Here is a 23,252-nt window from a genome sequence, read left to right as displayed (position 1 = left end):
GGCGGGGCTACTCACGAGGCCAGGAGGCACCTGGAGCTCTTGGCCAGTCCCAGGCAGGCGAGGAGGCAAAGGACCAGGTCCAGGACGAAGAACAGGAGGTAGGAGAGCCACCTGAGCAGACGGGAAGGGATGGTCAGGGGGAGCATCTGCCCAGCTGGGGCCCACCAGGGAGGCCTGGACCACTGTCCCAGGCCCGCTGGACCCTTCGTGATACAAACCGCCCGCAGCCAGTGGCTAAGCAAATTAGACCAGGGGAGCGTCCCTGCCCCGGACAGGAGAACCCGGCGTGCACGGCCGACAGCTCCTCTGGGCTCTGGGAGCTGCACCCGCTTCTGCCCGGACAGAGGAGTCACCTTTCCCTGCCCCGGCTGAAGGTCTGGACCAGCACGGTCCCCTGAACTTTCTGCAGTGATGGAAGTGGACCACCTCTGCACTGTCCACTCTCTCTGCCACTACCCACGTGTGGCCACGAGAATGTGAAACATGGCTGGTGCAACCGAGGAAATACATTTCTCCTTTCATTTACTTTTTTTTCAACTTTTTTTTTTTTTTTTAAACTTTTTAATTCATTTTATTTATTTATTTTGGCTGCTTTGGGTCTTTGTTGCTGGGCTTTCTCTAGTTGCGGCGAGCAGGGGCCACTCTTTGTTGCGGTGCGCGGGCTTCTCACTGCGGTGGCTTCCCCCGTGGCGGAGCACGGGCTCTAGGTGCATGGGCTTCAGTAGTTGTGGCACGTGGGCTCAGCAGCTGTGGCACAGGGGCTTAGTTACTCCACGGCATGTGGGATCCTCCCGGACCAGGGCTCGAACCCGCGTCCCCTGCATTGGCAGGCGGACTCCCAACCACTGCGCCACCAGGGAAGCCCCTAAACTTTTTTTTTTAAATTGAAGTATAGTTGCTGTACAATATTACATAAGTTACAGGTGTACAATACACTGGCTCACAAGTTTTGAAGGTGATACTCCGTTTATAGTTATTATAAAATATTGGCTACATTGTACAATATATCCTTGTAGCTTATTTTATTTTTTTTAATTTAAATTTTATTTTATATTGGAGTATAGTTTTTTTTCTTTCTTTTTTGGCCACACCCGGCGGCATGTGGGATCTTAGCTCCCCGACCAGGGATCGAACCCACACCCCCTGCAGTGGAAGCACGGAGTCTTAACCACTGGACCGCCAGGGAAGTCCTGGAGTATATGTAGTTGACTTACAATGTTGGTTTCAGGTGTACAGCAAAATGATTCAGTTAGACATATACATATATCCTTTTGATTAGGTTTTGATTTCAAGCACCTTTTGTGCCAGGCACCGAGCTTAGCGCCAGGGGATTCTCGGATGAGTGGGTTCATCCCCAGACCATCAGGAGCTCGGGGTGGGGCAAGGGAGCCCAGGCCAGGCCATCCCAGGGCACCAAGAACCTCCAGGCCTCCCAGTCCCTCACTCCTCTGGCCTTTTGCTGCCCACCCAGGGCTGAGGTGATGGGGAAAGGCGGTCACACACCAGCTGGAGAACTTGGCAAGTTGCACCCCCCCTTCCCCTTGAGCCTCAGTTTGCAAACCTGTGAAGGAGGCCGGAACTCTGTGAGGATTAAGTGCTCGCTAAATGAAAAGGGAAACAAAGAAAGGCAGAGGGATTCCGGGGTCCCTGCTTTTCTGCTTCTGCAAAGCACGGGCTGCAGAGCCCAGGGTACCCAAGTCCAAGGGCGCTGAGAAGATCCCAAGCAAAGCGCCCTGGTTCGTTCCCTTCCAAACAGGATCCCAAGGCGCCCTCACAGCTCAGCTCCAGCCTCGCTGAGCAGCCACTTCCATCGGCCCTGCGCTGGGGGACCAATGTGAGCGTTGGGAACTGGTGGCCGGAGAAGGCAGGGAGCAGAGAGAAGGGGCTTCTCCTAGTCCCAGAAGAGGGAAGTCTTCTGATCATTATGTCTCCTGATGCAAAAGCCAAGTAAATTCGTTGACTTCTCTCCAGCAAAGGTTTTCTGCTTCACTAATACCACAAGGAGGGTAAGAAAGAGCCTGGAGTGTGGGTAGGAAGTGGCGTGGAGCTGGAAGAAAGTGACAAAGAAGCTCCAAGTGGGGGAGAGCACGCTGGAAGCCGCCTGGCAGCCAAACGAGGTTCCTTCCCCCTTTACGAATGGAGGCTAAACGCCTCAAAAAGGGGACTAATCAAAATCCTCGATTCCCTGCCTGGAGCGGAGCCGGGGCAGCCACTGTAGTCTCTGGAGCTCCCAGGAATGGATCTAGCGGCTCTGGCGAAGTGCAGAGCCCGCCCCGCCCTCCACTAGGACGAGGCCACCAAGAGCCAGTCTTCTTAGAATCAGAGTCGGAGCTTGAAAGAACCTCAGGAACATCTAGCATTAGAATCTCATTCTACAGGGCCTCCCTGGTGATGCAGTGGTTAAGAATCCGCCTGCCAATGCAGGGGACACGGGTTCGAGCCCTGGTCCGGGAAGATCCCACATGCCGCGGAGCAACTAAGCCCGTGCGCCACAACTACTGAGTCCGCGCGCCACAGCTACTGAAGCCCACGTGCCTAGAGCCCGTGCTCCGCAACAAGAGAAGCCACTGCAATGAGAAGCCCGCACGCGGCAAGGAAGAGTGGCCCCCACTCGCCGCAACTAGAGAAAGCCCGCACACAGCAACGAAGACCCAACGCAGCCAAAAATAAAATAAATTAAATAAATTTTTAAAAAAGAACCTCGTTCTACAGATTATTAAACTGAGGCCCGTGGTAGAAGAGCCTGGCCCAGGAATTCCAGACTCTCCATGTCTCGGAGCCATCCTACAAGAGACAGAGCCAGCCGCCAGGCGCCTCTCAAAGTCCTGGTTTCATGTTTCCAACCTAAAGGTTTCTTGTTACCTCTCTCTCCTCTCCTCTGCACATTAGCAGGAAATCAGTTAGGACTGCTTCTAATCGACTCTCCACAATGACTGTGTTTCAAGGCATCCACGCCTCCTTGTGTAGTAAAGGGTTCCTGGAAACAGCTCTGCGAGGCGGATGCATTTTCCCAGAGGAGCCCGGGGATGACCTGGGGATGTGTTTCTAACCAAGAACGTGGCTCTCGCCGGAGCAGCTCAGGCCCCTGCTCTCTCAGCTCCTCCCATATCCGGTGTTGATGCGCTTGCTGTTACACCCTTTGTAAATCTCCGGAGAGGAGTCTCGTGGCTTTTTAATTGCCTCCAATACTTAGCCAGGCCTTGTGTAAAAGTACTAAAAAGAATTTGCTTAGCTGGATGGCTGTGCTCTAGAGCCATGTGGAAAGCAAAGATGAGGAGGCCGCCCAAAGGAGAACCAGCCCCTAAGGCTGGCTAGGTCATGAAGAATAAAATAAGGCTTTTGTTTTAGGGCAGCTCAGGCAAGAGGCGGGAGTAAACAGCAGATGAGGGGAAGGGGCAGAACATCACTAACGTTCAGGAGCCACAGGTGCTAACCTTGAACTAGACCTGAACAAGGGGTGGAAGTTGGGGATGGGGGCTCCAGGGGACGCTCTCAGTCACCCACATTGAAATAGATACTGTGCAGCGGTCACCACACTTACCCCATCTTTTCATAAAATCATCTTAAACATAAGTCCCGGTTGATACATACATTCTGACTTATTTCACCATAGTCATTCTCAAAATGCCCGCATTAGGCCCTTCAGTGTACATGGTCCCAGGTTAGGTCCACTCAGAGAGAATGGCTGGGTCAAAACGGATACCTACTTTCCACGACAAAAAGATTTAGGAGGCTCAGGCAATGACTGTCCCTCATGTCACAGGACTAATCAGATGCCACTGTATTGGGTCACAAGTCAGTGAGTTGGCAGTCCTTAGAGTTGGCAGTTTCTTTTTGGTCACTTGGGAGAAAGGTGCTTTTGCACGTGAGCAAAGAAAAATCTGGTGGGAAGCTGCATTGGTGACGTCTGGAAAGGCAGGGGCTGGATGGGCGGGGAGGGGAGGGACGAGGAGTGCTGTCCAGGGCCGGGGGGCCTCATGAGCTTCCCCTGGTCAGGGCCCGGTAGGAACCCCGGGGAAGGGAGAGCCCTGGATGGGGAGGTCTCTGGCCAGAGGCCACCAGAAGCATTTTCTCTGGGTCAGTTCAGCCTGGGATGGGGCTTTCTCATAAAGGGGAAATGAATCCAGAGTAAACTGTGCAATGTTGTGGTAAAGACTCTGACCTTTGCTAATGGCTTGAAGGGGAGGCAACAAATTGGGGGGGGGGAGGCAGGGCGGGAGGGGCATCCAAAGAGCAGATACTTGCTCTTCAGGGCTCCCGTGTCCATTGCTCCCCAGCACTGCCTCCGTGCCAGGCGCCCTGCCCTGGGTGCGCAAGGACGTGTATGCCATGAGTGGGTGTCACCCTTCGGCTGGGAGCCCCCCAAAGCCGGGACTGCCGCCTCCTTTCTTGGCTGTCGCCAGAGTGACCTTCACCAGACCCTGTGCGTGGAGGGAGGGCAGCCGGTCCCTGGTCAGCTGGCCTGTGTCCAGTGCCTTCACCTGGGATGGGGTTTGGGCGATGGGGAGGCAGGGGGGACGTAAGTGAAACCCCAAAGGCTCGATGACACTGGTATGAACCTGCATACCTGATACGGCAAAGGTGGGGTGGCGCCCCGCAGCCCACATCACTCAGGCTGGAGACATCTCTGAGCTTGCTAAGCAGCTGCCATCGGGGGGAGGCAAAGAGGCTGCCATCTCCCCAACCCCCTGCACCTCTGTGGCTGAGAATGCAGGTGCAGGGAACCCTGTCCCAGAAACCCGGGCAGGTGAGGAACCCATAAACCACCAGCACTTCACCCAGCGCCAGCCACAGAGGATGCTGGTCCCGGAGGAGTCCGCTGCTGTGTGAGGGGTGGGAGGCCAGGTCCAGCCTCCTGCGCTGAGATCTGGGCACATCACTGCCCCTCCCGGGGGCCCAGCGCCTGCCTGCACAAGCAGGCTGTACTACATGCCCACCGCTCGGCCCCCACCAGCTCTCATGCCCTACGGATTTCAGTCATTAAGGCTTATTAAGACCTTCTGGTGGCACTTCCCAGCCCAAGCCCCAAGACGCTGGCTTGGATGAAGGAAGCTGGTGCAGCCCCACCACCCCTCCCCGGGGCCCCTCACCGGTAGTACTCCACGTAGCCAGTCTGGCTGGCCAGTTCGGTCAGCTCCTCGGTGACCTCTGTCCACACGGGCACCCCTGCCAACTGCACGATGACGTTGCCCGCCATCTGCTGCATGAACTTCAGCGTCTGGAGGTAATCTCCCCGGGTGGCAAAGATCTCACTGAGCCGGGCCAGGTGCTGCTCGAGGTCCACCTTCATCTTCTGGGTGGTTCCAGACACCTGGGGAGGGGCGGGGCTTCTGAGTCTGGCCTCGGGTCGGGGGAAGCCAGAGAGGTAAACCCTCTGCCTCAAACTCTGGAGGAGAAGAGCTTGGCCTTGAATGAGTGCCCGACGGGCGCCACCCCCAGCCCTGAAGAGTCATGAGGCTGTGGTCCAGACGGAGGATGGACAGCGGAGGCTCCCACTACCCGCCCAGCCCGTGGGTCCCTCCATCCAGGGGACAGGCTCGATCTGGCCCTACCTAACCAGGACCTGGGCTCCAAGACACAGTGCTTTCCTAGAAAGACAGACCCAGATGGGGAAACAAACAAGAGAAGCCATTTTTCTTCCTTGAAGATTCTCTTCAAAGTTTAAACACTTTGGGTGATGAATTCTTTTGGGGGGTGAGGAATAAAATGTTTAAACTGAAGGGTCCCTCTGTTGCTACCTGACCTTCTGTTCCCACAATAGGCTTTCTCAGCGTCTCACAAGAGAAAGGCTTTGTTGTAGAGCACACGACAGCCCACAGCGTCCTGAACCCCCGAGTGAGGGCAGAACAATGGAACTTTGAAATAATACAGGCAGACGGGATCCTGCCTCCGAGCAGCCGGGACACGTGACAGGAGGAGGAAACCGGTGCCTTCTCTGTGCTTGTCCCCCTCCCCACCACGTTTGTCCTGCCTGGAGCTGAGCAGACCCTGAAGGAAGCGTCTCTCTGCTCAGAAGTAGAGAGGGAAGGTCAATGGAGGTGACTCTCCTGGGCCTGCAAACAAGGACCACAAGAATTAGAAAGGTGCCTCTCGATAGCCCAGATGCAGGGTCCCGGCAGGGGCTGGAGACCCAGCCTGGGAACCCCAAGCACCTCCCTGCCAAGCCCGTTCTGAGCCTGGGTGTCAGCACGAGGGGAAGAAGGGCTTCGTTGCTCTGAAACTGTCAGGCTACAGCAACAAGCACAACTGGTTGGAAGCGGGAAGTGTGTGCTATTCCTCCAGGCAGCCTTCAGCTCCCCCGGGTCTGGAAGGAAGAGAAAAATAACCCAGAATGGGAGTTCCCTGGCGGTCCAGTGGTTAGGACTCTGCGCTTTCACTGCCGAGGGCCGTGGGTTCAATCCCTGGTCGGGGAACTAAGATCCCGCAAGCCTTGTGGTACTGCCAAAAAAAAAAAAAAAGACCCAGAAGAAGGTTTAGGAGCGTCCCATGGGGAGAGCTCTGCAGAGGGGTGATCAGACCCCACTCCTGGCAGCAAACGCTGTTTCTCCACATTAGGGGGGACTTGACAGCAACTTTGTGGCCTTTCACATCTGCGCTAGGCTAGGAGTTCCTGGTTCCGGAAAAGAGAATGGCCCCCTTTGTTGCATTTTATTTCTTTCAGTGTCAGCGGCTTGTTCCTTTTCCCGGCTTGTTGCTGGTTCTTACAAACATCCCAGAGGATGGAGCAGTGGTTCTCCAGCTGTGGCCCCTGGACCAGCAGATCGGTGTTATCAGCTGGGAACTCATTATAAATGCAAATTCTCAGCCTGGTCCCAGACCTACAGAATTGGAAAGTCTGGGGCGGGCCCCCCCCATCTGTGTTTATCAAGCCCTCCAGGGGATTCTGATGCAAGCTCAAGTTTGAAAATCTCTGAGAAAGGAGGAAGCTCCCTCTTAGAGAGGGAGTTAATGAGGTTTTCTAGACGAGCAGGGGATGAAGTGCCAGGAGATGAAGGGGTGGAGCCTTGGCAGGCCGGGGGCAGGGCCCCCATCTCAGGGCCTTGAAGGGAAGGGCTAAGATCAGACCCCTGGGTTCTAGTACTTGCTCTAACACATACTAGCTCCCTACCTTGGAGCAGCAACACGACCTCTCTGTGCCCAGTTCCTTCCCCAGGGCTGCCCACAGGCCTGATGCCAACTCAGAGGAGAACCCCCAGGAGCCTCAGTGGCCCCCAGAACACGTGGCTCAAACTCGAGCCAGCTGAGCTCCCAGGGGCTGTAGAGCCCAAGGCCCTGGTTTTAAGCTGAGACCCCAGTGGGTTAGAGGTGTGCAACATGCCCTGAGTGAGTCACTGGGGCCCAGATTGGGGGCGCTGGATCCAGAGAAAGGACCCACCTGGCACTCCCAAAGGACCCTTTGTGACCCCCCAAATCAGAGTGTGCAGCTGATCCAGGACCCTGCCGCCGCCCACCGAGGCACAGGGCTCCCTCAGGGAGGAAGGGCGCAGTGCCTGGGGCTTCTGGTCTGGGAGCCTGGGAGGGCCCACCTGGCTCTGGCCCAGGTCTTAGTCGCCTGACTTGTCCCCCGAGTGCCGCCGCCCCCCAATCCAAGCCTCCTCTCTCTTTCGTGGTGATTACAGTAATATACACAATTACAGTAATTATAATAATGGCACCATTAGCATAGGGTCCCCCCTCCCAATGTGGAGCGTTTTTTGTAGATTACCAGGCACTTTCATGGGCATTATCTCATCTAACACCATTTATCTGATACTTGCCCTTCACCCCTCCAATCTGGGGAGCCCTCTAAGATCTGCTGCCTCCCCTGGAGCCCTCAGGACTGGGAGTGTTGGGTGCCCACCCGAGGCCCAAACCAGCCCCACAGGCCCAGCCAAGGACGCAGGTCAACACAGGAGGTGGCCATCAGGACCCAAGCAGCTCCTGGCCGGCTGGACCATCACCAGAGCCTGGGACGCCTGCCTTCACTTTACAGAAATGGTGGAGAGAGGATGAGGGGCTGACCGCCAGAGACACACGGAACCCTTCCCTTCAGGAACACGGGGGCATTTAGAGACCTGGGGTCTGCTGCAGAATGTCCACCCCTGGCCCTGGGGAGCTCTCAGCTGGGGTGGACGGGCCCAGCCTGGGGGTCTCAGGCCCAGATCATCTACGGGGGATAAGGACATGAAAAACTTGAATCTTCCCATCAGGACGGCTCTGGGACTTTCTTCCTCAGCCCTGGCGAGTCACGGGTCATTCCTTACAATGGTCACAAGTCAGCCAGTGAAGGTCATGGCTCTGGGGCTTCCCGGGGAAGGGATTCTCCTTCAGGGGCTGGCTCTTCCTCCAGTGGTTCTGGTGCTGGTGGGCGGAGCCCCTTCCCCACCAGGGCAGAGGGGAGGGCGGGGGTCCCCAGGGAGTGAGCTCTCCCCAGGGCAGGTCATACCCAGGCCCCACCCAGTGCTGGTCAGGCGGCGTTCGGCCTCTCAGCTCCCCCATTCCAGCCGCCCCATCCTCGCCCCATTAGAGCTGCTCCAGCCCAGTGTCCAGACAGCTCTCAGTCCCCAGGGATGGGTCCCAGTGGACACAGGGGGTGGTTGGATGAGCTCAGCAGGAGAGCTGGGCCCCTGCTCTGGCGTGTGACCCTCTCGGCTCCCCAGAAGGACTTTCTCTGAGGCCAGAGCCATGGCACCCAGCACCCAGCCGTACCCCCAAGGAGCAGCACAGCTGTCTCTTTAAGGGAGTCCCTCCTGGGAGGAGCCGGGCTGGGGGATTAAGGCCTGAGAGGAGCTTAAGGGAGAGGAGGGGCGATGAGGTCGAATCCTCCTCCAGCGGCACCAGGATGAAGCCCACAGGCTCCGGTCGGGGCTGGATTGTGTGGCTGAGGCTGCCTGACACAACTGCTCATTTGCTGAGGTCACCCCTCTACTGGGGAACTGGCCCAGAGGTGATGGGGGACATGACTGGCATTTCTGAAAACTGCGCTGGAGCCTGGCTCCTAGGGCACCAGGGGCTGTTGGGAAATCAGCTGGAAAGAGCCAGCGCTTCCAGAGAGAAAGTGACAAGCACTGGGGGCCATGGGCTACCTTTTGTTGAAGACCCTGACTCTCCCCGCCCTCGAGGCTCAGCAAGTGGACCTCTTCCTTGGGCGAAAACTCCTACCTCTCCTCTGGCCAGCCCAGCACATCCTTCACCCTTAGCCCCCAGCTGGAGTCACGGAGCATGGAATCCAGAGCCCGGAGGACACCTCGCGGGGTTTGGGGCTCTTCACTTGTTTCTGAAGAGTGTTGACATCTCCTGGACGCCACCCACCATACTCTACACCCAGCACTGAAAGGGAACACAGAAAACACCGCGGGGCTGACTTCCCGCATTCAGGGGACCCTTGAACAAGTGGCACACTGCTCAGCTCTGCCGAAGATGGACGGGCTTTGGTCCCACAGCCGTCCTGCCCCCCAGGACCCCGCAGCCTTTCTCCTTCGGTCCTCACTCCTACCCCTGCCGCGCCCCCCGCCCCCCAGCCTGGGGAGCAGAAATCGCCGGTTGGCTCCTGGCGGGACCACCTGGCAGCCCCCCAAGGGGAGTCCGGCCCCCTTGGAGCCGAGCTGGCTGGGCTCTGACTGGGGCTCTCGTTCCCACCATGCTGACCTCACCGGCTGCCCACGACCTTACCAGCACATCGATCCCAGAGAAGGTGTGGTTGGCATTGTGCAGGGAGTAGATCAGCTGGTACACCCCGTCGTTGACCTCGCTGTTTCCATAGAAACCAACGCCCACCGCAGCACTAGGGGCAAGACCCCAAAGTTAGAGGTGACACCCAGAGGAGAAACTTTGTTAGTATACTATTTTTTAGCGCCGTTTTGACTTCACAATGAAATTGAATGGAAAGTACAGCAATTTCCCATATACCCTGTGGCGCCTCACATGCCCAGACCACCTCCCCAACCATCAACAGCCCCCGCCAGAATGGGACAATTGTTACAACTGGTGAACCTACACGGACACATCATTATCACCCAAAGTCCACAGTTTACATTAGGGTCACTCTTGGTGTCGTAATACAATCTTATGGGTTTGGACAAATGTATCCGCCATTACACTATCATACAGAGTAATTTCACTGCCCTTAAAATCCTCTGTGCTTGCCCGTCCATCCCTCCCTCATCCCTCATGCCAACCACTGATCTTTTTACTGTCTCCATAGTTTTGCCTTTTGCAGAATGTCATATGGTTGGAATCATACAGTATGTAGCCTTTTCAGATGGGCTTCTTTCACTTAGTAATATGTATTTAAGATTCCTCCATGTTTATTCATGGCTTGATAGCTCATTTTTCTTTTTTTAAGTGCTGAATAATATTCCATTGTTCGGATGAACACAATTTAGCCATTCACCTACTGAAGGGCTTCTCGGTCGCTTCTAGGTTTTGGCAATTGTGATGAAAGCGCCTTTAAACATCCATGAGAGCGGGTTTTTGACTTTAGCTGAGGAACTCTTTCCTGGGGGTAGGGGAGAGGGGATGGTCTAGAGTTCTGGCAGGTGGGCTGGCTGGGGGAGGGAGGAAGGTTCTGGGGCAGCGGTCTCTGGCCTGGCCAACTAGCTCTGCGGCACATTTCATTCAGCCAACAAGAAAATACTCCTGTTCTCTAGTCCCGGGGCTCTGAAGGGTGGAAGATTGCTGGCCGGGCCCTAGGGATTTTGATGCTACAGTAGGTCTGGGAGGGGCTCAGGAACTTGTACCTTTGCCAGCTCCCCAGGTGACTCTGACACACGTGGGCTTGGGGACCACTGAGGTCTCATGAAATCACACTCACCTCTCCCAAACCCTCCAAGGGCTGGGGGTGCCCCCTCCATTCTCTATCCTTTCCCCTCCACTTCCCCACACCACCCACGAGGCATCTGTCCTACTGAAAAGTTCCGGCTTCTAGAAAGTCCCTTGTTAGGTTGAGTTAGGTTGAGCTGAAGCCTACCACCTTAAATCACGTACCTGCTGGTTCCTGGCTGTCCTCGGGGCCAGACTGGAATAAGCCTCCAGTTCTGCAAGGCACCCTGTCAGACATCTGAATGGGGCTCCGTGTCACCCCTTTTCTGCTCTACGAGTCAGATGTGTCCTCCAGACCCCGGTCTACATCACCCTCTGGTTCAACTCTCTCTAATCAGTCCATGTCACCCTTAAACGTGGCCTCTGAGTGAAGCACCCAAGCCCAGCTGGTCCCTCCAGCTCCGAGCACTGGGGGCTAATGCCCTGGGGTCCTCCCTCCCTGTCACTGACCTTGTGGTCCATTAATATCCCTGGATTTCTCCCCAGGAACTGCCGCTAAGCCCAGGCGTCCCTTCTTCCTCTATTGCCGTATTGCTTTTTGTTTGTTTTAAACAAAAGCGGAACTTTAAATCCATCCCTGTGAAATTTCATCTAGTTGGTTTTAGCCCAACATTCCAGCCTGAACAAATCATCCGAAGTCTTGCCTCTGTCACTGATCATACTTTATCTGACTCACACCATTGGCGGTCCTCTCAAGATTCATTAAACGGCTTCCTTGAGTTTTCATCCAAAACGCTGATTTTGCAAGGGGGAAAGATGAAGGCACGTGTGCAAACGCTTACCCTTTTTCTTTAAACAGGGCAGGACCTGGGATGGAATCCCCTGGGAGACTGTTATAGAAACCTCCTTCCAGGGTGCCCTTGACCCCTAATCCAGGGTTTCTCAGGAAGTGGTCCATGGACCACAGGACAGAATCACCTGTTAAAAGCGCAGGTGGGGGTGGGGGGGCACACCGCACCCATTTGTTACCAGTATGGTCTGAGAATGTGCATTTTAAAACAAGGTTCCTATCTGCTTCAGGTGTCTGACGCACGCATGCATGCACGCACCAGCTACAGTTTGGTGAACTCATGAGTAAATCAGTATTCTTTGCATTCAACCAGAATTGTTCAACCAGCTTTGAATCCACTTAACCGCACCACCACACAATCTGTAAATACAGCATCCGCAGGGAGACTGGGAGGACCTTGATCAAATGCAGAAATATTCATACATTAAACGTACTGTATTTCCATGAGCTTCTATTTAGTCACTCCATCTTTTAAATTTCAGTATGTTCTGAAAAATACCTTTCGTTTGCGCCTTGTGTTTCTAACTTTCTCTGCTGGTTCTCTGTGTCATGATCCAGTGTTTTCTGGGGACTCGGCCTGAAGCCAATGCTCTCCCATCCTTTTAAATCTCCCTTTCCCTGTTTTCAACGACGGAGGATTCTACTTTTGCGTCTTCTCATAGTCTATGGATTTATCGGAGATGATGGCTCAGGAGGGGCTGTGTAATTGCACCCGGTCTTCTGAGACAAGTTTGTGGTTCTGCCCCCTCTCTGGTATAACAGCACCACTCTCTTTCTCAAATATTAAACCACTGTCCCCCCCAAAGAGAGGAGCAACGGGAGCTCTCCTCATATCCCTTTTGCCTTGTTCATTCTTTCGTCTACGGATTGAATCTCCCCTCTTCTCCGGGATCCTTGCTGTCAGAGCTCAGCAAGACCTCCCCCTCCTAATCCCCCCAACCTCACCTCGTATCCCTTCTCCTTCTGCTTTTGTTGACCCCCTTCCCCGCTTGTCTCCCTCAACTCACTCCAACTGGGCTCCAATGTGAGCACAGCTCCAGTGAAGGTAACTGTGGATCTCCACTGCACTTACTGCTGATACCCCCACCCTGCTGCACCCCTACCCCAGCCCCCTCGCCCGCCCCTCTGCTCCAGCCACACTGGCTTCTCTCAGTGCCTTAAAAGCTTTGTGCATCCCACTCCTGGGCATATTCCCGGACAAAACTATAATTCAAAAAGATACACGCACCCCTATGTTCATAGCTGCATGATTCACAATAGTCAAGACACGGAAACAACCTAAATGTCCATCGACAGATGAATGGATAAAGAAGATGTGGTACATATACACAATGGAATATTACTCAGCCATAAAATAGAATGAAATAATGCCATTTGCAGCAACATGGATGGACCTAGAGATTATCATACTAACTGAAGTAAGTCAGACAGAGAAAGACAAATACCATATGATATCGCTTATATGTGGAATAATCTAAACTATGACACAAATGAACTTATCTACGAAACAGAAACAGACTCACAGAGAACAGACTTGCGGTTGCCAAGGGTGAGGCGGGGTGGGGGAAGGATGGATTGGGAGTTTGGGGTTAGCAGATGCAAAGTATTATATACAGAATGGATAAACAACAAGGTCCAACTGTGCAGCACAGGGAACTCTATTCAATATCCTGGGACAAACCATAATGGAAAAGAATATGAAAAAGGATAACTGGATCACTTTGTCGTACGGCAGAAATTAATACAACATTGTAAATCAACTATACTTCAATAACATAAGTTAAAAACAAAAAGCTTTGCTCCCCCTCTCCCCCCCCACCACAGGGCCTTTGCACACACTCCAATTCCCTCTGCATGGAAGTATCTCCTCCCAGCCTGCCCCCACCTTTGCCTAGTTCACGCCTTCTCATCCTGTGGATCTTGGTGCCCTTGTCACCCAGTTAACGCCCGACTCGAGTGGGCCATCCAACTTCACGCCTATGCCTTGCCTCCAAGATTACCCTTTAATTCATAAGTGCTCAAATCAGACAAGCATACGATCCTCTGTCTCTCCCAACAGACCAAGAGCTACAAGAAGGCAGAACTGGTGGCTGTTTTTCTTATCGCCGGCTCCCTCGTGCCTGGCACAGGTAGCCTGGAGAATTCTGAAGAAGGAGCTGTGCCACATAAACTCCCGTTTTGAGTCTTCCTTAAGCGGCAGGTAATGATTACTTATTGGAATTGACCCTCCGACGTCATTCTTACTGTTCCAAAGTATTCTTCTGTCATTTGCAGTTTTTTTCAGAAAAATCTGAGTTCATAGGAGAGAGGGCTGCCTGCGTAGCAAGCACTGCTGGTTTCTTTGGCGTCTCCATCCTGTCTCTCCCTGCCCGCCCTGCACACCTTACTCTCAGGAGGAGGCTATTTAATACCAGGTACTTTGCACGAGGCTCCTTTCTGCTGGGAGTCATACTTGTCTTTGACCTTGTGACCATGGCTCAACCTCTCTCCTTTAAGTTTATGATTTAAGCCCTGGCCGCATGTCTCACCCAGCCCTGGTCCCCTTCCATGTGCTTGGTGCTTTGTCACCCCTGCAAAGCTGTTTTGAGTTCTTGCCTATCTTTTGGCTTAGATGCTCCTGACACTGCAGGCAGGACGGGACCTTGAACGTGATCTAACGGAGAAGACAGCCCTGGGGATGAGGTGAGCCGCTAGGGATGAGCCCCATCTGCCTCTTGTCCTGCTGCCGAGACAGTGCTGTGGGTTCTTGGATACAATGGACAATCAGCCACGAGGCATTCCACCCCTTGAGCGGGACCACCCCCTGGAGCGTTTCAGGAGGAACTGGGGCTTTTGGAAAAACCTCTGTAGATACAAAAACAAGACAAATAGAACTGGTGAACACAAGGCCCGTGTGTGTGTGTGTGTGTGTGTGTGTGTGTGTGTGTGTGTGTGTGTGTGTGTGTGTGTGTGTGTGTGTACACGGCCTGGGCAGCGTGGCTCTGACACAAAGTTAGAAAGCCTCACTTCACCATCCGAAGCAAAGAAGACCCAGCTGATGGCGCTAAGAGCTATTGATCTTGTGAGAAGATGGCATTGATCTGGACTGGAGTCAGACTTTGATCGCAGACCCCGGGCGGCCGCTGGGAGGGGACAGGACGCAGAGAGCAGAGACGTCGCTGGTCAGCTGCTCAGGGAGCTCGCTGCCAGGCTGGAGAGGCCCGCCCCGGGGCAGGGGCTAGGGTTGCTCGGGAGCCTACCCTCGCCATCCAGGGCATCTGATTCCCACTGTTTGGCGAGAAAAGGCACAGCTTTCACCATGGAGACAGGCCCTCCCATCCGGGTACCCGGAGCTCAGGCAGGAAGGAGAACGTGGCCAGACAGCTGATGAGCCACTTGGGGGTTGCCGGTGGCGGGGTGGGGGGGGGGTGCGGGAAGTGGAGGGCGAGGAAGGGGTGTCCTGGTCATCAGGCTGACCACTGGCAAGACCCAGATGGTCAGGCCCACATTTCTTCCGCTGTGTCCGCCTCGCAGCCTCACACGGAGACCCCCCCACCCCCCGCCCGAGCCGCACACGCCGGGCCCGGCGCGGAGGGACACTCACCAGCAGACGAGCCCAGCCACCACGGCCGTCCAGGTGATGCAGCAGGGGTGGCGACGCTTGGTCTGCACCGCACTGTTCTGCAGGGAGCAGCACACGCACACCAGGTAAGCCGCGAGGAAGACGAGGTTCAGGCCCAGCCCGACGGCGGCCACCAGCCCCAGGAACAGCAGCGACTGAGGAGGGAGAGGCCGGGGGTCAGCACTCGCTCCCATGGGTGGCAGGGGTGTTGGGAAGCGCCCTGCCCTCGGGTTGGGCGGGGAGTCGGGGGCAGAGGAGCTTAGGTGTGGGTGGGGGAGGACATGAGACAAGTGGCGTTAGGAGGAGCGGCTCAAGCCTGGCCCCCAGGTCCGGGGCTTACACACCTGGATGCAGGTGCGGACCAGGCCCTGTCTGATGATGGATGCTCTGAGCTGCTCAAGAGACAAGGCAGGAATCATCCCCGGACAGTGAGGTCTGTGGGCAGTGCTCTGTGTGACCGAGGGAGACAAGGAGACGGACGTCCATGGGATCAGAGCATCCAAGGCCTCCTGGAGGACACGGGACTGGGTGGGGTGTCTCAGAAGCTGAGTGGGGCCTGTCGCAGGGCAGGGAAGGGATGCCCTGGCGGATCTGCCCCACCGAGCCTTGTTCCAGGTATCGGGGTACATCCTCAACCAGAGGCCAACTCTGCGCTGGGGGTGGGGGGAGACGTCAGGAGATGCACCTGGGGCGTCCCTCTCATCACATCTTGAAAGGGACGGTGACCCCCAGATGCCAATTGTGGCAGCAAAGCCCAGAATTCTGAAGGGGGGAGGAAATGCCGTCTCAGGCCCGCCGAGCAACTCAGGGTCCTACAGAAGGAGCCGCTATCTGTCAGGAGGCCCAGAGCCCCCCACTCCTTGCCTTCCAATCTCCTGATTCAGCCAGATGGACACCAGATGGCACCAGGACTGGTGGCCGCCCGCCAGGGCTGGGCCTGGCTCTAAGTCAGGCTCCTGAGCTGACAGCCTCGCCCCGCTGCCCACGTGCCCCGAGTCGTTCCCAGCCCAGAGCCCCCAGCGCTCCAGTCTGGGCTGTCGGGGCAGGGTGAGCAGCAGAGTTGGGGAGACACTGGGACCCTTCTGGTCTAAGGGGGAGACAAGACTCAGGCAGGAGCATGCGCACACCAGGGGACAACCCTGAACACAGAGGCTGGGGTCTGCAGTCCCGAGGCCCGGGGTCGTCTTGGAGTGGGGTGGGCAGAGCCTCACAGGGGAGAGGGTATCTGCTGAGCCCACTCAGCCGCTCAGGCCCGTGAGGGCTTGGGCCAGCCTGCGGACCCCTGACTTGACTTGCTCTGCTGGTCACCTGGACCGACAGGTTTCTGAGCCTCACGGACAAATGGCCAAAGCAGTGGGGACAGCCCAGAAGAGGACAGGAGAGATGGCTCAGGGTGGATGTGACGAAGTGTGGCTTTCACCTCCACCTGGGATAAATATGTCTTAGGTACTGCCAGGAACTTGCTCCCCGATCCCCGACTCAGCAGCATGGGTGGTAAGCCCTCCTCCTCCAGGTAGCTGGGAAGGCCCAGTGGACCTGACCACACCCCCCTGCGGAAGTCCTCCTGGGTGGCAGGCGCTGGGGCTCCCGGGCCAGGGCCACTGGGCCTGTCCCATGGACTGTGCCAGGAGGCTGGCCTGGTGAGACGGTGGAAGAAGCTGCCACTAGCCGGCCCCCAGCCCATGCCCCTCACTGGAGGCCCTGTAGCCCCAGGCCAAGGGGAAGAAGGCAAGGATGGGGGTTTAGAGCCTTGCTATTCAAAGTGAAGTTCACCAACCCTGCGGCACTGACATCTTCTGAAATGCAGAACTGCAGCATCTCAAGCCCCACCCTGGACCCAGTGAATCAGAACTGCACCAAGAGATGATCCCAAGAGATCTGTATCTCGTTGAAGTTGGGGAAGCACTGATTAGTATCAACAGACTTTCTCAAACTGTTTATAGTAGCTAAACCTTTTCTTCAGACTCGCTTAGCAGAGCGCTGATATACAGAGCGCCCCTGACTGCGGGGTGGACGTAAGTGCCAAGCTTTGTCCTGGCCACCCCCTTGCAGGCCTGAGGCCCCTCTGCTAAAGCCCAGGACCCCCTTCACAAGTTGCAAACCACTGTGCAGTGTGCATATACCGCAAGAGCCAGCAACCCCACTCCTGGATACTCAGCTGGCAGAAGGGAGGGCTCATGTCCCCCACAAGATACATGCACGAATGTTCACAGCAGCCTAACACTGCGGTAATAGCCAAACACCAGAAACAACTTACATGTCTACCAACAAGAGATCAGATAGGTAACAGGGATTGGAGCCACACAATGGAATACGACGCAGTTATGGAAAGTAAACTGCGGCGACAGCCAGTGATACGGGAGAATCTCACAGATGTAATGGTGGAGGAAACAAGCCAGATGACAGCAGAGACTGTGTGGTTTAACTGACGTAAGATGCGAAGTCAGAGAAACTCATCTGTAGTGACAGAGGTCCGAATAGTAACCACCTTTGGGAGGGAATCAAGTGGGATGGAGCCTCCTGGGCGGTCAGGAATACACTTTGACTGGGATGGTGTCACACACACTCACACACACACACACACACACACACACACACGTATTGAGGTGTACACTTAAGGATGTTCACTTCCCTATAAGTTAATCCGAATTAAAAAGAAAGTAACAAAAAGCTGGATAAAGCTTTTGTATAGATTAGAGACTGGTTAACCGCCAGACCTCCTCCCAGCTGCCCTGGACAGCCTCACCCTCAATCTCCCCCCAAACAGGAAAACCCACTGACTCTATCATGGGTCCCCATCCACCAAGGAAGGGCCTCCAGGAAGTAATCTCGACTTGGGTTGGTGCCCTTTCAATCTCTCCAAACCACAGCCCGTCCCCACCCCCCGAGCCCCTGCCCTGGCTCCCCCGTTTCACGCCTCACAGCCCACTCCGGCCTCCTGACCTCCTGCAAGCCCCGTCTCGTGCGCAGGGCCCTGGGATTCCGAGGCCGGGGGGCGGGGGGGGGGGCTCCCCAAGCTGGGCGTCTGGCCTCAGTTCGATTACCCTTGATGCAGTCCAGCCCCGGGAGGCCCTGTCTGGGAAACCCAAATGCGGAGGCCCTTTTGTTAGCAGTTCCCCTCCAGAACTTTCCTCGGGCGCTGGGAGCACGAGGGCAGGGGCAGAGGGGTTAGGGTTAGGGTTAGAGGAAGGAGGAGTTGGAGGGGGGAGGGAAGAGGAGCCTGAAGAGCCATCTCCCACGGCCACCTTGGTGTCACGGGCCACCAGCCAACGGGCAATTATTTTCCAGTCCCTAATTAACACTGCAGGCCCCCATGTGCCTGGGTGGGGGGAGGGTGTTACAGGGAGGACCTCCCGTCCAGAGGAAGCCAGGAGCTCTGCTCACAAGGCCTCCTGCTCCGACAGAGCCGAGAAAGGAGCTTTCCAGGTCATCTCCTGCGGCCACCACCGCGCCGTCCCGCCCAGCACCCGGCCCCTAGCCCCCGCGTCAGGGCTCGGGCCTCTCCCCTCATCGCAGTGACTTCCATTAGCTCTGGTTTGTCACTCTGTGATGAGAAACCAGAGCACAAACCCAGGACCCGAGCTGGGGGCAGCAGTGACTGACTGGCATTCTGGGAACGCCGAGGCTGCAGCTGCACCCCGAGGGGCTCCTGCACTGGGGCGGGGGGAGTGGGCAACAGCCCGAGCGCCCCTCGCCCCGAGACCCCAGGAGACAGAGAGTGAGCCAGTCTAGGGGTGAGGCCAGGGGGCGAGGAGCTGGAGGGAGAGGCAGTGACTGGATAAGGGTGAAGTCCCTCCACCCCTGGGGGCAGGGGGCAGCGTGACTGTCCCGCTGACCGTGACTCAGGGCTCAGACTGGGAGAAGGCGGCTTCCTCTTCCCAAGCTCGGCTCCTCTCAAATCCTGCCGGCGGGCCTCCCCGCCTGGCCTCTCCTCCTGAGGACTGCCCCCCAAGTTGGGGGAGCCCTATAGTTCTGGGTCTAGCCCCTCCCTCGCCGCCTCCCCCCGCCTAAGGACACACACTTGGGACTCTCTGGGGAGTCTATGAGCAGAACCACCTAAGGTCAACACACGGAAATCCGTGCCTCCGTGTAAAAAATTAAGAGTGTCTCCTCTACTTCCTCATGCGCGTCCCAAGAGAATGGCTGGGCTATGGATGCGGGGCAAGGAAAGACGGAACAGGGAGCACACAGGAGGCTCCTGCACATCGGCAGAAGCAACAGTCAACCTTTGTGCAGCATTTTGGAGCTTCCAGACCTCTCAAGGACAGTAGACCCTCAGTGTCTGGTCTCCCACCTCTCCGGGGAGGTGGGTGCGTGGTGACGGTGGCAACTGAAGGAGGAAACTGAAGTGGCTTGTTCCGGGAGTCACTGCTGGGGGCAGTGCCAGGGGCCCTTTCTGTTGTCCCCAACTCTGTCCAATGGGCACCTGGCCAGCTGGGGCCTCCTCCTTGCCAAGCAGGGCTTGTGACAACTTAGGAAGTGCCGGGTGCTGGCCACATGCTTTACACCCACTAACTGATCGGGTCCCTTTAGTAGCCCTTCGAAGCAGGGATCCGCTCCATCTCCACTCCTTCTCCCCGGGTTAGAGGTCAGCAGACTCAGGCTGAGAGGTCTGGGCTGCTTCCCCGGATGGGGCTGGGGGCCCAGCGGGGCCAGGGCGCCCTCCTCCACCTGGGGCTCGCCTCACCTGCCTCTGCAGACAGACCGGGCACGACCTCCCCAAGAGCCTGGTGGATGGAGCCCAGGTAGCCTGAGCGAGGACTCAGGGTCAAGTCCACTGGCAGGGAGGGATGGAAGGACAACCATCAGGCGGCTTCCATGGCTCCCCAAGACCCCAGAAAGTGACTGGGAGCTCTGCTTCCTCAAGGAAGTTCTGGGAACTGACTTTGCTCAGGATGTCCCAGTCACCAGGCGACCTGCTTTTCACTCCTAGACCTCCTTGCCTTCCAGATCCCCTGCACGGCTTGTCCCCACCCCGGAGCTTTCCAGGACGCACTGCCTGTTCCCAGTTCCATTTAATCTTTGTGTACACACACACACACACACACACACACACACACAGTACCACAGGAGAGTACTGTTCACTTGGACATTTGGGGCATGAGCTGAAGCCCCCTCTGCATGAGTCTTTCAGTCCTTCCTGATCTGTGTAGACACAGATCTTCCGTCTGTGTTCTCCATGGGTTATTGTACTTGGACACGTTTCTGAACCTCAAGGAGTCTCCCGGTCTGCGTAATGATTTGCGTCACTGGGTCCCATCACGTGCTATAGGACCCTCTACGTACTAAGCATGTTTCAAGGGACATCTCATTTAATACTTGCAGAGGAGGAAAGTGAGGCTCAGAGAGGTACAGACACCTGCCATGGTCACACAGCAAGTGACAAAACTGGGATTCCAACGCAGATAGCTGGATGGCACAGCCCCTGTCCCAGCTACTCAGCTGCTGTAGCGCTGAGCCTAGAAGGCCTTGGTTATCACGTGACCTCCCCCCCCCCCCCCCCCCCCCCCCCCCGGCACTGGGCTTCTCCCCAGGCAAGTGTGCTGAGTACTGAGATGACTGACAGCAGAAAGTGTCCAATCCAGGGCATTAACTGACGTGGTGCCCTGACTCGGGCGGTGATCGCCGCTCAGGAGGAAGGGGACGAAGATGGGGACGTCCGGGAGAGACCCACGGTCAGACAACAGGGGAACTTACCAAAATAGGAGCCGCCTTAAATAAATACCCAGAGCCAGACTTCCCATCCAGGCTCACCAGACTCATCTCCCACTCAGAGCCCTCAGGCGGCCTAAGCAGGACACGGAGGGTAGGGGTGGGGCTGGGTGTTCGGCGGCCGGGGAGCAGCGGCCCTGGGGATGCCAGCAGTGTGCCAGGGTCTGAACCCGGGGAGGAGAGGGGCAGGGGCTGTGAGTGGGTCCCTCTGGCTCGTCTGGCACCTCTCCAGGGGACCGAGGGGGGTGGCCCAGGCTCAGGCCCTGCCAACCACAGCTGCTGGCCAGACGGGAGCTGTCTCTGGCGGGGGGAGTGCCCTACCACCCCTCCCTACACACCAAGGTCCTCTCCACCCAGGCCGAGAGTTTACTTTTCCTCCGGGGGAAAGGAGAAAGCTGTGGTTGGAGACCCCAGGGGCAGGATCTGGGACGCGGGGTTTGGGACACACGGACGTGGGGTCGGACACACACACACAGTACGCAAGCAACACAGCTGTCTCTGAAATCATATCCGCCTCTTTTCATGCATTCATCGGGAGCGGAAGATTCCCTGGAGCTCTCCCCAGGTGGCTACATTCTCAGGGAACTGCCTTCCCCAGGCAGGGCTTGGAGAGAGGGAGGGGCAGACAGACAGGGAAGGAAACGAACTCAGGAAGCCAAACCGGGCGACGGATCCCTGCCTAAGAGCAGGAAGGGGTCCAGATTCTCTCCTCCTTCTGGAAGGGCAGGCACCATCTGCCTGGGGCCCGAGGGTGACGGGGACACTAGGGGTTATTATTAGACTCCCTGTCGCTGGCGCCCTGCACCCCCTACTGGATCAGGATCCCCGGCGCCCTGCAGGAGAGAGTCCTGGCAGCGGAGAGGTGAACAGCCGACTCCCTGCTCAGCCTCGCTGCAGGCCCTGCTCTGCCCTGGCTGGCCTCACACCGGGAGACCTCGGAGAGCCTGACACGCAGGCAGAGGCCGCCGGGGGTCAAAGTCCTGAGACGGGCGCTTAGTGCTGAACAAATGGGCCCCATCTTGGACTTCCAGGCCCCGGAATCTTTGCCCCAACAGAAAACTACTCAGCCTGGCCACAGGGGCTGGAGTGGGCTGGGCCACACCTGAGAAGGCTGGGAGATTCTGCAGTTCGTCTGGGCGGGGAAGCCTGGGGAGCACCCCTTCTCCGCAGGGGTGCAGAAACCGCGGAGGCCAGCAGAGCAGGGCAAGGCGAGAATTGCAGGGATGAGGCGAGTGGCTGGCCCAGCCTCTAAGACCCCAGAAATCCAGGGCCTAGAAGGTGTGTCTGTACAGAGAAGGAGGGTGCGCTGGTGTGAGATGGGGCTGATGGGGGCCACCTTCCTTCCCCCAAATATCCACACGTAGCTGAGGGTCCACACCCCTCTCCCCCAGCTCTGTCGCCTTCCAGGAGGGGCCCAAGTAGAGGTGCTGGCAGCGGCTTCCACGCTGCAAGCAGGGGCTGGGAGGAGGGTTGCTGCGGAGACGAACCGGGAGACTCCGGTCAGTTTCTGCCCAAACTTCTCCCAGAGAGAGCGCGTCGTGTAACCGCAGAAGGAGGAAAACGGCGGGGCGCACCTCAGCATCGCCGCAGCTGGCGCGGCGGAATCCCCGGGTACGGGCACAAATGCCCCTACGCCCGCGGCGCTGCCCTCCCCCTCGGCGCTCGGCCTCCTCGCCCCCCCGCAGGCAGCCTCTGCGCCCTTCCCCCCCGTGTCCCTCGGCCGGCTTAACTCCCATCTTTCCAGTTGTCCCGGCCCATGAGGTTCCCAGACGGGAGGGCCGTGGGCCAAGGACTCGCGGCGAAAGGGGAGCGGGGCGAAGAGGCTGCGGGGAGAGTGGGGGGGCGGGGTCTGGACGCCTGTGGAGAGCGGCGGGCTGGGAGGGCGGAAGGGGTGGCGCGGGGACTTGGGGCGCCGGGTCGGGGGCGGCGCGGACTCACCTCCTGGTAACTCTCATCGCGGGGCCTGAAGGTGCTGTCCACCGGCTGCAGGCGCAAGCCGACGTGAGGGACGCGGTGCAGCCACGCCACCCACCAGGGCGCGATATACTCCACGCGCGCCGCCAGCATGGCTCTGCCGGAGTGCGCCCGCCCGCTGCTGCCGCCGCCCGCCGCCCGGCCCGGGACGCGCGCCCGCCCCGCCCCGCCCCGGGCCCCGCCCCGGACTAGGCCCCGCCCCCTGAGCGCGCGCCGCCGGCCCCGCCCCCTCCGTGGTTGGGGGTGCTCCTCGCCCTGTGCTCACCCTCCGGCTGCAAGGGGTCACGCCGAAGAGCCTGAAGCGTGTTTTTGGTCTGGAATCTGTCCTGGCCCCACGGGCGAGAGAGGCGGAAGGAGCAGTGGAAACAGCCCCCA

At 57.3% G+C, this 23,252-nt stretch overlaps 1 protein-coding gene across 4 annotated transcripts in view; it reads right to left on the bottom strand.

The window, feature by feature from the left end:
• TTYH2 (tweety family member 2) overlaps positions 1 to 23,014 on the bottom strand; it is a 38,990-nt gene extending 15,976 nt beyond the window's left edge. For all 4 annotated transcript variants that reach the window (XM_068529712.1, XM_068529715.1, XM_068529714.1 and 1 more), the window contains exons 1-5: positions 22,842 to 23,014; positions 15,174 to 15,346; positions 9,652 to 9,763; positions 5,091 to 5,311; positions 16 to 111 (exon numbers count right to left, since the gene is read on the bottom strand). In XM_068529712.1, coding sequence (XP_068385813.1) covers positions 16 to 111; positions 5,091 to 5,311; positions 9,652 to 9,763; positions 15,174 to 15,346; positions 22,842 to 22,970 — 731 coding nt within the window. In that variant the 5' untranslated portion in view covers positions 22,971 to 23,014. The remainder of the gene's footprint in view (positions 1 to 15; positions 112 to 5,090; positions 5,312 to 9,651; positions 9,764 to 15,173; positions 15,347 to 22,841) is intronic.
• Between the last annotated feature and the right edge of the window lie 238 nt (positions 23,015 to 23,252).

The sequence above is a fragment of the Eschrichtius robustus genome, chromosome 20 (genome assembly GCF_028021215.1).
Source record: "Eschrichtius robustus isolate mEscRob2 chromosome 20, mEscRob2.pri, whole genome shotgun sequence".
NCBI lineage: Eukaryota > Metazoa > Chordata > Mammalia > Artiodactyla > Eschrichtiidae > Eschrichtius > Eschrichtius robustus.
This window is presented reverse-complemented; position numbering and strand designations above follow the sequence as displayed.